The sequence below is a fragment of the Microcaecilia unicolor genome, chromosome 5 (genome assembly GCF_901765095.1).
Source record: "Microcaecilia unicolor chromosome 5, aMicUni1.1, whole genome shotgun sequence".
NCBI lineage: Eukaryota > Metazoa > Chordata > Amphibia > Gymnophiona > Siphonopidae > Microcaecilia > Microcaecilia unicolor.
The window spans coordinates 341,407,187-341,420,893 of record NC_044035.1 but is presented as its reverse complement, the minus strand read 5'-3'; the positions used below and the strand labels follow the sequence as shown (position 1 = coordinate 341,420,893).

Sequence of the window (13,707 nt, the reverse complement as noted above, 5' to 3'; positions counted from 1 at the left end):
CTGCCGAGCTGTGACCTGCTGAGACGCTCTGGTCTGCGAAGCCAGGGCCAGGAGATTGGTGGCCCGCGCTTCGGGAAGGTAGGCCTGAGCCGTCTGGGTATTCAGCAGCGCTCCTATGAATTCCAGAGACTGGGATGGCTGGAGATGGGACTTTGGGTAATTTATCACAAACCCCAGCAGCTCCAGAAGTTGAATAGTGCACTGCATGGACCGGAGGGCTCCTGCCTCCGAGGTGTTCTTGACCAGCCAATCGTCGAGATATGGGAACACGTGCACTCCCAGCTTGCGTAGGTAGGCCGCTACCACCACGAGGCACTTGGTAAACACTCGTGGGGCAGAGGCGAGCCCAAAGGGCAGCACACAATAGTGAAAGTGCCGTGCGCCCAGGCGGAATCTGAGATACTGTCTGTGAGCTGGCAGTATCGGTATGTGAGTATATGCGTCCTTTAAATCCAGGGAACATAGCCAATCGTTTTTCTGAATCATTGGCAGAAGGGTGCCCAAGGAAAGCATCCTGAACTTTTCTTTGACCAGGAATTTGTTCAGGCCTCTCAGGTCTAGGATGGGACGCATCCCCCCTGTTTTCTTTTCCACAAGGAAGTACCTGGAATAGAATCCCTGCCCTTCCTGCCCGGGTGGTACGGGCTCGACCGCATTGGCGCTGAGAAGGGCGGAGAGTTCCTCTGCAAGTACCCGCTTGTGATGGGAGCTGAAAGACTGAGCTCCCGGGGGACAATTTGGAGGCAGGGAGGCCAAATTCAGGGCGTATCCGCACCGCACTATTTGGAGAACCCACTGGTCGGAGGTTATGAGAGGCCACCTTTGGTGAAAGAATTTTAACCTCCCTCCGACCGGCAGATCGTCCGGTACGGACACTTGTAGGGCGGCTATGTTCCCGTGGATCCAGTCAAAAGCCCGTCCCCGGCTTTTGCTGTGGAGGCGCAGGGGGCTGCTTAGGCGCACGCTGTTGACGAGAACGAGCGCGCTGGGGCTGTCCCTGTGCCTGACGAGGCCTTCGGGCCGGCTGGTTGTACCTACGCTTCGCAAAAAAATAGGGTGCAGCCTGCCGGGCCCGGGAAAAACGTCCACCTGTGGAGGTGGATGCTGAAGGCGCCCGGTGGGAGAGCTTGTCGAGAGCGGTTTCCCGCTGATGCAGTTGGTCCACCATCTGCTCGACCTTCTCACCGAAAATGTTATCCCCCCGGCAAGGGACGTCAGCCAGTCTCTGCTGGGTGCGGTTGTCCAGGTCAGAGGCACGCAGCCATGAGAGCCTGCGCATCACTATACCTTGGGCCGCAGCACGAGATGCCACGTCACAGGTGTCAAAAATACCCCTGGACAGGAACTTTCTGCACGCCTTCAGCTGCCTGACCACCTCCTGATAAGGCCTGGACTGCTCCGGCGGGAGCTTCTCGACCAGGTCCGCCAGTTGTTGCACATAGGTCCGCATGTGAATGCTCATATAGAGCAGGTATGACTGGATGCGGGTCACGAGCATGGAGGATTGGTAGGCCTTCCTCCCAAACGAGTCCAGAGTGCGAGACTCCCGCCCCGGGGGCGCCGAGGCGGTATCCCTCGAACTCCGTGCCCTCTTGAGAGCAGAATCCACGACCGCTGAGTCATGGGGCAATTGGGGCCGCATGAGCTCTGGGTCAGAGTGGATCCTGTACTGGGACTCTGCTTTCTTGGGAATGGTGGGGTTAGTTAATGGTCGCACCCAGTTCCGGAGCAGCGTCTCCTTCAGGACATTGTGCAGCGGTACCGTGGAGGACTCTCTAGGTGGTGATGGATAGTCGAGGACCTCGAGCATCTCGGCCCTCGGCTCTTCCACAGAGACCACGGGGAAGGGAATGCTGATAGACATATCCCGCACAAAGGAGGCAAAGGAGAGACTCTCAGGAGGTGAGAGCTTCCTCTCCGGTGAAGGCGTGGGGTCCGAGGGAAGGCCCGTAGACTCCTCTGAGGAGAAATATCTAGGGTCCTCCTCTTCCCCCCACGAGTCCTCATCCTCGGTATCGGACATTAGCTCATGTAGCTGAGTCCTGTACCGGGCCCGGCTCGACGTCGAGGCACCGAGGTCTCGGTGTCGTCGAGCGGTGGACTCCTGCGCCGGCGGGGACGGAGCTCCCTCCATCGACGTCGACGGGGACTCCACCTGCGTGGCGGTCGAGACCGGCACCGCAAGCGGCGGCGGTGTCGACAGCCCCGGCGCCGGGCTAGAGCTCGCCGGCGCCACAGTCATCGGCGCCGAGGGCGCAAGCACCCCCGGCGCCGGCACAGCCTGGCGCATCAGCCCTTCCAGGATCCCCGGAAGGATGGCTCTGAGGCACTCGTCCAGGCCCGCTGCCGGGAAAGGCGGTGGGGCCGGTAAGGGTGTCGGTGCCGGAAGCTGCTGGGGGCCAGGAGACGGCACCGAGGTGCCGGAACCCCGACGCGTCGGTACCTCCACAACCGACGGAGACCTCTCCTCACGACGATGACGCTTCGGCGTCGTCTCCTCTCCGACATCGGGCGACCGGTGACGACGCTTCTTGTCTTTCTTCCGATGCACGTCACCGGCGCCGGAGGGCATGGAGGAGGAGGAGGTCGATCCCCCTCGGTCTCGAGGCACCGGGTCAGACAGGGTTCGGTCCCGCGGCCCACGAGCTGAGGGCGTGACCGGGGCCGACTGCCCACGCGGCCTCTCACCCCCACTCTCACCGGAAGACCGGCGGGCCGACGGGACCTGTTCTCCTGGGGTCGCTGCCATCGGTGCCGATGTCTCGGGCATCGATACCGGTACCGAAGGGCCGGGCGTCGATACCGATGCCTTCGAGGTCGACGTCGAGGGGCCGGCGCAAGTTCCAAAAAGACGGTCCCGCAGAACTTGCCTCGCAACCTGAGTCCGTTTCCGGAGACCGAGACACAAAGAACACGACTTGAGATTGTGCTCCGGCCCGAGGCACTGGAGGCACCAAGCGTGGGTGTCGGTCTGCGAGATCGGCCGGCCGCAGCGACCACACTTTTTAAATCCACTCGGGACCTTCGAGGACATCGACGGAAAAATCGCGTCGGCGAAGTCAAAGTCGTCAATGGTGGCTAAAATCACACCACGAAAAACAAACGACCGAGCGGCCACTAGGCCGCAACGTGGCGTCCCCGCTGGAAGCGAGGGAAAAAAGGGAGCGCGTATCCCACACGCGCAGGGTTTCTTTTTTTTTTTTTTTTTTTTTTTTGAAAAGGAAACCGGGCGGTAACTAAAACCGATAAACAAAATAGAAAAAAGCACGATCAGCGTAAACGCGATCGAACGATCCGGCGGCTGAACCGAGAGAGCGCAAAACAGGACTCTCTCCAGGCGCGGAAAAAAAGGAACTGGCGGGAGCGGTCGCGCACGGGCGGGAAGACGGCCGCGCATGCGCGGTGGGCGTGCCCTGCGTGCCGACCGTCCCGCGAAGCTTCTTTCCGGTTGGTGGGGGCTGCCGCGGACGTCACCCAGTCGTGAGAACAAGCAACCTGCTTGTCCTCGGAGAACGTCTGTATCATATCACCCGTTCCTCCTTTCCTCCAGGGTATACATGTTCAGGTCAGTAAGTCTTTGTTCATACGTCTTGGAACGCAAATCCCATACCATTCTCGTAGCTTTTCTTTGCACCGCTTCCATTTTTTTAACATCCTTCTATAACTGTTCTATGATGTTCAAATAATGCTAATTAACTAATAAACATTCTTATAGAAGGAAACTAGAGCAGGTCAGAAATCTTATGTTGTTGTAAGGGAACAGGAAGCGAGTCAAGGCATGATCTGAGCACAATGACATACCGCAGGGTGTATGTTCGCCACGGGAGAGCCACACAGGTTAAGTAGCTGAAAGCACAGGACTTCGGAAACTCCCAGCCCATGTAGTTATTATGGTGTGTGTGGACCCCAACTTCCATTGCCAATGTTTCTTACTTATAGATTGACTCTTTCGCCATTTCGTCGTATGAATTTTTGTGTGGCACCATTTCTTGCATCCTTGACCATGTTTAAATCTAGTTTAAAAGCCCACCTCTATGATATTGCTTTTGACTTGTAACCACTTGCCTCCACCTACCCTCCTCTCCTCTTTCCTCTACAAATTAATTGCTTTGCTTGCTTTATTTTTGTCTATTAGATTGTAAGCTCTTTGAGCAGGGACTGTCTTTCTTCTATGTTTGTGCAGCGCTGCGTACGCTTTGTAGCGCTATATAAATGCTAAATAGTAGTAGTAGTGGATGCGGAGAGAAAATCATAGATACATTACTATTTATTTATTTATTTTTAACCTTAGCATCTTTGCATCCTCCTTTGAGTTTCCGAAGCTGGGCTTTTCCTTGCTGAAGAAACGAGATACGATCCTTCTCAGATGCTTCTGCATATCAGGTCAGCCCAGGTTGTGTTTTCTTTCCATTTTTTTCAAATGAAAACGAACCCAATTAGGATTGAAATCCAACTTTTCACAAATGGACACTTTTCCCCAGATTGTTATTGTACATAAACTTTCTAGCACAATGTGGGCAACTCTATAATTTGAAGCTTCTAGCTAGACCTGTCACACGCTGAGCACCAATTCTTTAATGGCATTACTGAATACTATCGTAAACCCAAACTGATGTGCCCACATTTAGACATTACCATTTACGTCAGGTCAATGGAAGCATCATGCAAAGTGCATAACTTGTACTAGTCTATAAGTTATGCACATAAAGGGGAGGGGGGGGATTCTATATATGGTGCCTAAAAAATCCGATGGAAAACATTTTCGCCTAAGCGTATTCTATAAGTGGCGCCTAGATTTAGGCGCGGTATATAGTCACACTTACTTGATTATCCATCCCAGTGCATCCATTTACACCAACAAAAACACGTTGTATATCCCACCACGCAGATTTAGGTGCACTGGACCATATTCTATAAGTACACGCATACATTTCAGAATGCCCACGAAATGCACATTTAGCAGCCCATCACCACACCCCTTTTTGGCTGTGCACTTTAGAAGTTGGATGAACTGCGGATGCACTGCGTTATAGAATACACTTAGCGAGTTGTTAAATTCTAATCATTGCCACTAAGTACTCATTATTGTTTGTTAAGTGCTGTTATCAACGCTGATCGGGCTTGTTAAGCCAATCAAGTTACGCACATTGTTACAGAATACCCTTGGATTTTGGCACAGATCCCTAGGCGCACTATACAGAATCCGGGGGAAAACGGGAAATTAGAGATATGCCCATACCCTGCCCATGTTTCACCCATGTATACACTGCCTTGCAGTTACACACTTGAAGGGGCATTTTCGATAGGACATCTAAATCCAACTTTGGACGTTTTCCTAAAAACGTCCAAAAATCAAGTAGCAAAACTGGCCGTTTTCAAACCTGGAAAACATCTGTCCCAGGTTCACATCTCACTATTACTTATTTATTTACTTTAAACACTTCTAACCCACTTATACCCTAAGCGGCTTCCATAAAAACATACAAATTAAAAATAACACAAACTACAAAACATATATATCCTCCTCATCATACTGAACGTCAAGGTGCTGCCAAACAATATCTTCAAGATAGCCTACCCTAACGATTCAACCTAATCTAAAGCCTGCCCACATGATTCTAATTGACGATTGCTATACACTGACCATGTATCCCATTATCCTTATTGCTATTCCATATCCATTCCTCACCATTTTCCTACGCCTACCTTTTAATGCTTATTTCCTTCTGCACCCAATTCCTCCTATGTTCAATTTACTTATCCGTTAACCCCATTAATTTTATGTTTACTACAAATTGTATATTCTTTTTACGACTTTGTAATTCTTCATACTGTTACTATGTAAGCCGCATTGAGCCTGCCATGTGTGGGAAAGCGCGGGGTACAAATGTAATATATAAATAAGGTGCTTACCCCCTTATATTGTATGGGGAATCCCTCCAAAACCCACCAAAAACCTACTGTACCCAACTATACACTACTACAATAGCCCTTATGGTAGCAGGTGTCACCTATAGGTGGGTACAGTAGATTCTTAGTGGGTTTTGGAGGGCTCACGCTTTACACCACAAGTGTAACAGTTAGAGTAGGATATGGGTGTGGGTCCCCTTCTCTACAATGTACTGCACTGACCACTAGGCTACTCCAGGGACCTGCTTGCTGTTCTAATAGGACTGACCATAACATCTGAGGCTGTCATAGAAGCTGGTATGTACACGCATAGTTATAGAATATGGCCCGGTGCATGTAAATCTATGCGCCAGGATTTACACCACATTCTCATTGGTGTAAATGGATGCGCGTTAGTTTTAGACGCTGAGATATCAACTAAGCGTATTCTATAATCGGCACCTAAATCAAGGCACCAATTATAGAATACGCTTCGCTATATATAGAATCTACCTCTAAGTGTGAGTCTATACTGCTTAGCTTAGAACCTATATGCATCAGTTAGAACTTCTCTTGTAGACGTAGGCCACAAAGACATTGAACATAGTTCAAACAATGAAGATCCCTCTTCCCTTCTAATCTGAAAATAAAAGGTGATCAAAAGTATGGAAAGGTTTCCTCAAAGTAACAAGTCAACTCAATTCGTCCCACATTTGATCCAGGAATGGATGGAGCTCTCTGTGTTTCAGAAATTCTGAAACACAGGGATCAGAAGCAGTTTCCATCAAATCTAAACTAGATTTGTCACGCCTTTTCTCAACCGCTACAGAAATCCACCATCTAGAAGAAACTAGGGGCCCCTTTTACTAAGCTGCGTAGGTGCCTACGTGCGCCAAATTGGAGTTGGCCCTTGTTGTAATTTCAATGTTGGCACGCGTCCACTACGCGCGTTTGAAAAATATTGTCAAGTGGCATTTGACGCGCATAGGTCATTACCACCCAGACTCTTTACCGCTAGGTCTATGGCTGGCGGTAAGGTCTCAGACCCAAAATGGACGCACGGCAATTTTGATTTTGCCACATGTCTATTTAAGAGTCCAATCCTGGTCCGGTCCGGAGGGACGCTAAGGAAGAGGCCTTTTTACAGGCGCACTAAAAAATGGATCGGCGCACACTCAAAACCCACGCCTATACTACTGCAAGCCATTTTTCAGCGCGCCTTTGTAAAAGGACCCCTTGAATTCTCTAGTTACCTGAAACCCCTCACCAGTAATGAGACTTTCAAAAGAAAAACGCATCTCACACCATTAAAAGATATTCACTAACAATTTATTTGCCTGAAATTATTTCACATCTCTTTGTACACAGCTACGAGAACAGTAGTAGTAAACCATCGGTAAAAGCAACAGTGGTAAGGAAAAAAAAAACAGGTTGGCATAATTCTTCTAGGGTTCTTTTCTCCATAGCAGTCTGAGATAATTCAAAATAATAATAATAATAATAACAATAATAATAATAAAAAGAATAAAAATAAAACAAAAATCTGGCACGCTAAATGAATTAAGACTCAACCCATTAAAAGAGGGGAAGGCGGTTATGGAGAATAATACCCACTGAACGACGCATATATAACAATAAAAGCTAGGCTTCTATTGAATATATTTTTATGTACAGCATGGATATTTTACTGTACAAATCCAGATTTAACATTCAACCAATGTGCACTGGCTGACGGCTAAATTTAGAGGTGTTGTAGAATAAAAATAAACCATGGTGAAAAAAACAAACAAACAAACCTAAAACAGCAGCAACAACCCCCCCCCCCAAAAACAAAAAACAAACCCAGCAAAAAATGCTGCACTGTACAAAAAAGGCTCATTAAAAAAATAAAAAGCAACATATTTGTAAAGAAAACACAATTTGGGATTTTTCTTCAGTAACTGAGCGGTGAGGGCATCATCGTAGATCACATGTACGAGAGGTGCAGTGATACGGGGATTAGAGTTTAGTTTTGCATTTCTGTCCCCAAGAGGATCATGCAGAAACCGTACATGCACAAGAAAGCTCCGCACTAAATCGTGGGAGGAGCGGTGCCTTGAAATACGGACATGAACAGAAAAACAACAAAACCCAAGAGCAAAAAAAAAATAACCACAGAGTCATAAACCTATGAAGGACATAACGAGGAACACGGGTGCTGGCCAAAACAAGACATCCCAAAGAGAAAGAGTTTGGTCTTCATGGAATGAAACTAAAGTCTGTAGGGACACCCCCCCCCTCCCCCTATCCACATATACACACTGTTCACCCCTTCTTTAGCCCTTCCCATAAGTTTCATTTCATTTCATTGTTTCGACTTTATCGTGGTTATCTGCAAAGCTTTGAACCCATAAACACAAAGATTTGAGAGCTATATATACATAAACCAACACTTGGGAGACGGGTCTTCGAAGAGGGCTCTCCTCTCTTTTCCAAAGCAAACAACAAATTAAAAGCAAGAAACGGAACAGAGGACAAGACGACAACAAATCAATTCGTATAGTACAATCTGCAAACAAGAGAAAGAATTAACCACTTATAAATAAAAGACAGGTCCCGGACCTGTACGTGTGAACCAATGTTGAAAGGTTCTTTTTTTCAAAGTTTTTTTGTTTAAATAGGTGTATTACAGACATCTTATGTACAAGAAATTATTTTGCATAATAATCACTGGAAGAAAAGGGGGTGTGGTGCAAATGAAGATGTCTTCCATTTCCTTCTCTTTGATATCTAATGGCTTGTGTTTTCAGCGAAAGGCAAAACAGAGCAGAAGCTGTTGAGGGGATGAGTCCACAGAGTCAACCAAACCAGAAACATGAGGACTCTTAAGAATTTCTTTTCACACAGCATAACACAAAAGGCAGAATAAAATCCAGGAAGGGGGTTACTTTCCCTCTCTTTGAATAATCCTCTTGCCATCAAGTCTCTTTCATTTAAATTACGTTGATTTTTGAAAGCTGAAAGTATTAGGTGAGGTCTGGGCATCTCTGCCCCGCCCCTCACAAAAGATTCCTCCCTACCTCATGACCACAACTCCTAGATTCGAAGTCCCAGAATGTACTTCTCCTACAGGTATTGTAATAACCAAAACAAAGTCGTTATAAGTCTTGTTTTTCTCATCTTCTTGGGAGAAAGACTTCACCAAGCCTCGGTGTAACGGACATCGACCTCTTTTAGATTTGGCAGCTTTGCCTATTGGAAACCAAAGAAAGAAAAAGACAGTATTGAAGAAAATTGTGTGGTTACAGTCTGTTGCAACGGGAGTCACAAATCTGTCTACTTTACATTAAGTGATGTAATCTGCCCATTCTCAGTGATTATCAACGTGATCATTAATCACCTGCCATCTTGTTGTCAATACTATTAATTTCTAGAGATGGGCTGTCTTTATTTTTGTTTCTCCATTTGCCATCTCAAACTTCAATATCCCCTCCCAAGACGATACGTCTTGGCGATAATGGAGAACCCTGGCGGACTCAAGGTTTGCGGGGTGCCTCCTCCACTGTGCTCCATCATCAATGTTCTTTGGCTGTCAATGACTGCCACTTTACATCACCTCCCTGAGCTTCAGTGACCCAGACCCAAGTGGCCCCAAAATACAGAGGAATCCCAAACTGGGTTTGCTGTACCATAGCACGAAACATTATTTCCCGAGATCTGAAGCTACCCTGATAATATTTATGACTTTTAAAACTTGTATATTTATTTATTGTATTTGTACCCCACATTTCCCCACCTTTTTGCAGGCTCAATGTGGCTTACAGAGTATGGAATAAGAACGTCATTACATGATTAAGAAAACAGTCGATCATAAGCTGAGGTGAAAGAGGAATTTAGGTAGAAGGTGTTAGGTAAGGTCGTGTGAGAGGTGTTTTGGTGTACTTGAGTGGTTTAAGGAATGATTTGTTTCATTGAGGGTGACTTTTGTAGGCTCTGTTGAAGAGATGTGTTTTCAAGCTTGCAAAAGCTGGTTTAGATTGGTCATGGTTTTTAGGGCCATGGGTAGTGCGTTCCAAAACTGTGTACTTTTGTACGCAAAGGTAGTAGCATAAGCCTTTACAGCTGGGGAAGTTCAGGTTGAGGATCCTACAGAATCCCTTTGTATCTAATTTATGTTTACTTTAGTTTATTTACAGTCTTGATATACTGCTGGACTTGGGTAAGGTTACAGCGGTGTACAACCAAAAAATTTGAAATCAATCTAAAAGAACGCCAATATAAAAATAGGACAGACCTAACCACACCCTCATTTGGGATCCTTCCAGGTACTTGTGACCTGGATGGCCACTGTTGGAAACAGGATACTAGGCTTGATGGACCTTCGGTCTGTCCCAATGTGGACGAGAGGAGCAGCCTAATGGTTAGTGTAGTGGACTTTGATCCTGGCAACCTGGGTTCAATTCCCACTGCAGCTCCTTGTGACCTCGGGCAAGTCACTTAAACCTCCATTTCCCCAGGTACACCCCCTCCCCCCCCCCTTAGATTGTGCAGCCCTCTAGGGACAGAAAAGTATCTCCATATAATGTGTATAGCATTGTGTATGTCTAGTAGCGCTACAGAAATGATTAGTAGTAGAAGCAAAGGCTGGCCAAACACAGCTTAGGAGAAACTTACAGTCAACACCAAGTGAGAAGGCCACAGTCCAACTGGAATTCCTTGACCTTGAGATCTTTTTCATTGCAAATACTGGTGGGCTATAGTATGTTTAGTTGTGGCATTGTATAACAACTATATTTTGAGGCTATTTGCTTTGAATAGTCCAAGGAGATTTGGCTGTTCATTGATAACACTGCATATTGTTTAATATTGTGGTTGACTTTAATTTGACTTTTATGTACACATACTGTATTGATTTTACTTTACGTTTACATTTGTTGATGTAATTTTTTGTTGCTTTAAAGGGTCTTACCAGAAAACTGGTATAAAAATAGAGAATCAGCAAATAAATGGAATTTTGAAGATCTCTGAAGGATCAATGACTTACAGAACAACAAATGAGTGCTTAATTGAAATAAATTTTGCAAAGTTGATAACTAAACGACACAATGGCCTTCCAACGAGGCTTAAAAATTCAGCTATGCTTCTTAACTCACTGAGGGGTGTAGTTATCAATGGGGCTACTGTTAAAATGGGTTATTCACATCTTAATGGTAGCCTAGGAGTGAAGGAGTAGCCTAATAGCTAGTGAAGTGAGCTGAGATCCTGGGCAACTGGGTTTGATTCCCATCGCAGCTCCTTGTGACCCTGGGCAAGTCACTCAACCCTCCATTACCCAGGTACAAAGAAAAAAACCCCCACCTTTGATTGTGAACCCACTAGGACAAAGAAAATGTACAGTGCTGTGTACATCTAATAGCGCTACAGAAATGATAAGTAGTAGCAGTAAGTTATTTTATCACTAACTGGTGCTATTTTAGCACAGGTCCCATTTTATGCAGTGAGACCTAGTTACTAATAACTGGGATTAAGAGTAAAATAACACATTTTAACGGTAACTGACACTGAAAACTCCCCCCTTTAACTAAAGAAAAAAGAAATGTCAACAGAAATTGAAATCACTGCCAAGTATTGGGCAATGAAGCCACTGTGACATCACTGATGAGGTTGGCTCTTAGGCACTGGTGGAATAAGGCATTATGACATCACAATATCAGCTGTAGTTACCAGAAAGTGAAACTTCATAACACGGGCTATTACTAAGATGTGTTACTGTACCACTAACTTGTGCTATTTAAGATCCCATTTTATGCAATGAAACCTAGTTACTAATAACTGGGATTAAGAGTAAAATAACACATCTTAATAGTAGCTGATATTGAAAAAAATCACCCCTTAATTAAAGAAAAAAAAGAAATGTCTCCAGAAATTGAAATCACTGCTACATGTAATAAAGTCAGTCAAGTACAGGACAATCAAGCCATTGTGACATCACTGATGAGGTTGGCTCTTAGGCATTGGTAGAATGAGGCATTATGACATCACACTATCAGCTCTGGTTAATAAAGACCGACACTCTTCTCACTAAGGGGGAAGTTATCAATGTAGGAAACCATTAAAAAATATTATTTTACTACTACTAATTTCTATAGCGCTACTAGACGTACGCAGTGCTGTACGCTGGGAAAATTAAGTGACTTGCCCAAGATCACACGGTGAAGCAGTGGGGTTTGAACCAGCCACCTCTGGATGTCAAGCATACGGAGCCAACTTTTCCAAAATTATTGAGGGTGCTAAGCCCAATGGAAATATCCCCTCCTTGGACACATACAAGGAATTTTCTCAATATTGGGGGTGCTCAAGCACTCACAGCACCCACATAGTCGGCTCCTATGATGTCAAGACCAGTGCTATAGCCACTAGGCCACTCCTGTGTTACTTCAGCACAGGTCGTATATTATGAAATGAAACCTAGTTACTAATAATTGGGGTTAACAGTAAAGTAACACTTCTTAATGGTAGCCCACACCGATAACCACAGCTCCTAGTTTCCTGTGACAGGGGCTGATAATGTGGTAAAACTGCAGAAATCCTGTGGCTCATTTGCATATGGTATTTATGCAAAGTTTTACTGTATAAAAGAAAAATTCTATTCTGAGCTCTTAAATGCCTAAGGTATTTTTGAGGGGGGGGGGGATAAATGGGATCTTAATGATTGGTATATGAAGGGAAATCAGGATAGGATTTCAGTTCTAGAGGGGATCTCAGATATCCAGACATGGGATAATAAGGCGGAGATTCGAGAGGAAAGGAAAATGAAACAGGTATGATAGCAGTAGAGGGAGTTAGGCTCCATGACCCCAGACGGGGAGAGGGGAAGAAGATTTGCCTTCTTCACCCTCCTTCTCCTAACTGGTGCTGATTCTCTCTTTCAAACACACTCACTCACTCCCATTTCCTTTCTCACACACACCACCTGTGTGTAAATCCCCTCTCATGCCAATCAGCTGACTGGAGGAGAACAGTGGTACCCTGGGCAGTGCCCCCCTCTGCAGCCACAGATGTGACTCACAGTTTAACCAAATGAGACACCGTCGTACTGTTATACAGTTCAACCCTGGAGCTAAGTACCAAGCAGCAGAGGACGACAAAAACTGAGGCACCATCAGGCTCCTCCTCCTGCAGGCTGATCAGCATATGCAAATCTGAGGAAGAAGAGCAGCACCAGCTCCCCCCGCCCCCACTCAGCCCTGATCACCTACAATTCCATGAGGGACAGCGATTTCTGTGGTAAGGGCCAAATCTTCAGTACAAGATATTTAAGGAAAGTGAATGCCTTTGTGGTCTACGAAGGTCAATCACTTGCTTAAGCGGCTGTAAAGTGTCACTCTCTCAGCAAGCTTGAGCTGACAAACATGCTCAGATTTTCAGTGAACGGATGTTGCTGTCTCCCAGCTGCTTTCTCATACACCCTCATCTCTGCAAATGCTGACTGACTGCTGACAGGGGAGAATGCCTGGCTCTGCTCCAGCCTCCGATGAATGGCATCTAGGCAGGGGGTTTGATAGAAAGTTGGAGCTGTGAAGCTTGCTCTGCTTCCAGCCACTTTCAGGGGCCTTTTTGCTAAGCCCAAACGCGCATCAATTTTGAGTTACCGCTCGGCACCCCGCGTGGCCCTGGCGGGTAATTTCATTTTTGACGCGCAGCCGGAAAATATTTTTTATTTTCTGGTGCGCGGGCGGTAATCCAAATTTTACGCATGTAGACCACTACCTCCTGGTTACTGTGTGAGACCGATGGGTGGCAGTAAGATCTCAGACCCAAAATGGACGTGCACCAATT

General features: G+C 46.3%; 1 protein-coding gene across 3 annotated transcripts in view; it reads right to left on the bottom strand.

The window, feature by feature from the left end:
- Positions 1-7,196: 7,196 nt before the first annotated feature.
- CMIP (c-Maf inducing protein) overlaps positions 7,197-13,707 on the bottom strand; it is a 321,266-nt gene continuing 314,755 nt past the window's right edge. For all 3 annotated transcript variants that reach the window (XM_030204511.1, XM_030204512.1, XM_030204513.1), the window contains exon 21: positions 7,197-9,120. In XM_030204511.1, the coding sequence (XP_030060371.1) occupies positions 9,067-9,120 (54 nt within the window). In that variant the 3' untranslated portion in view covers positions 7,197-9,066. The remainder of the gene's footprint in view (positions 9,121-13,707) is intronic.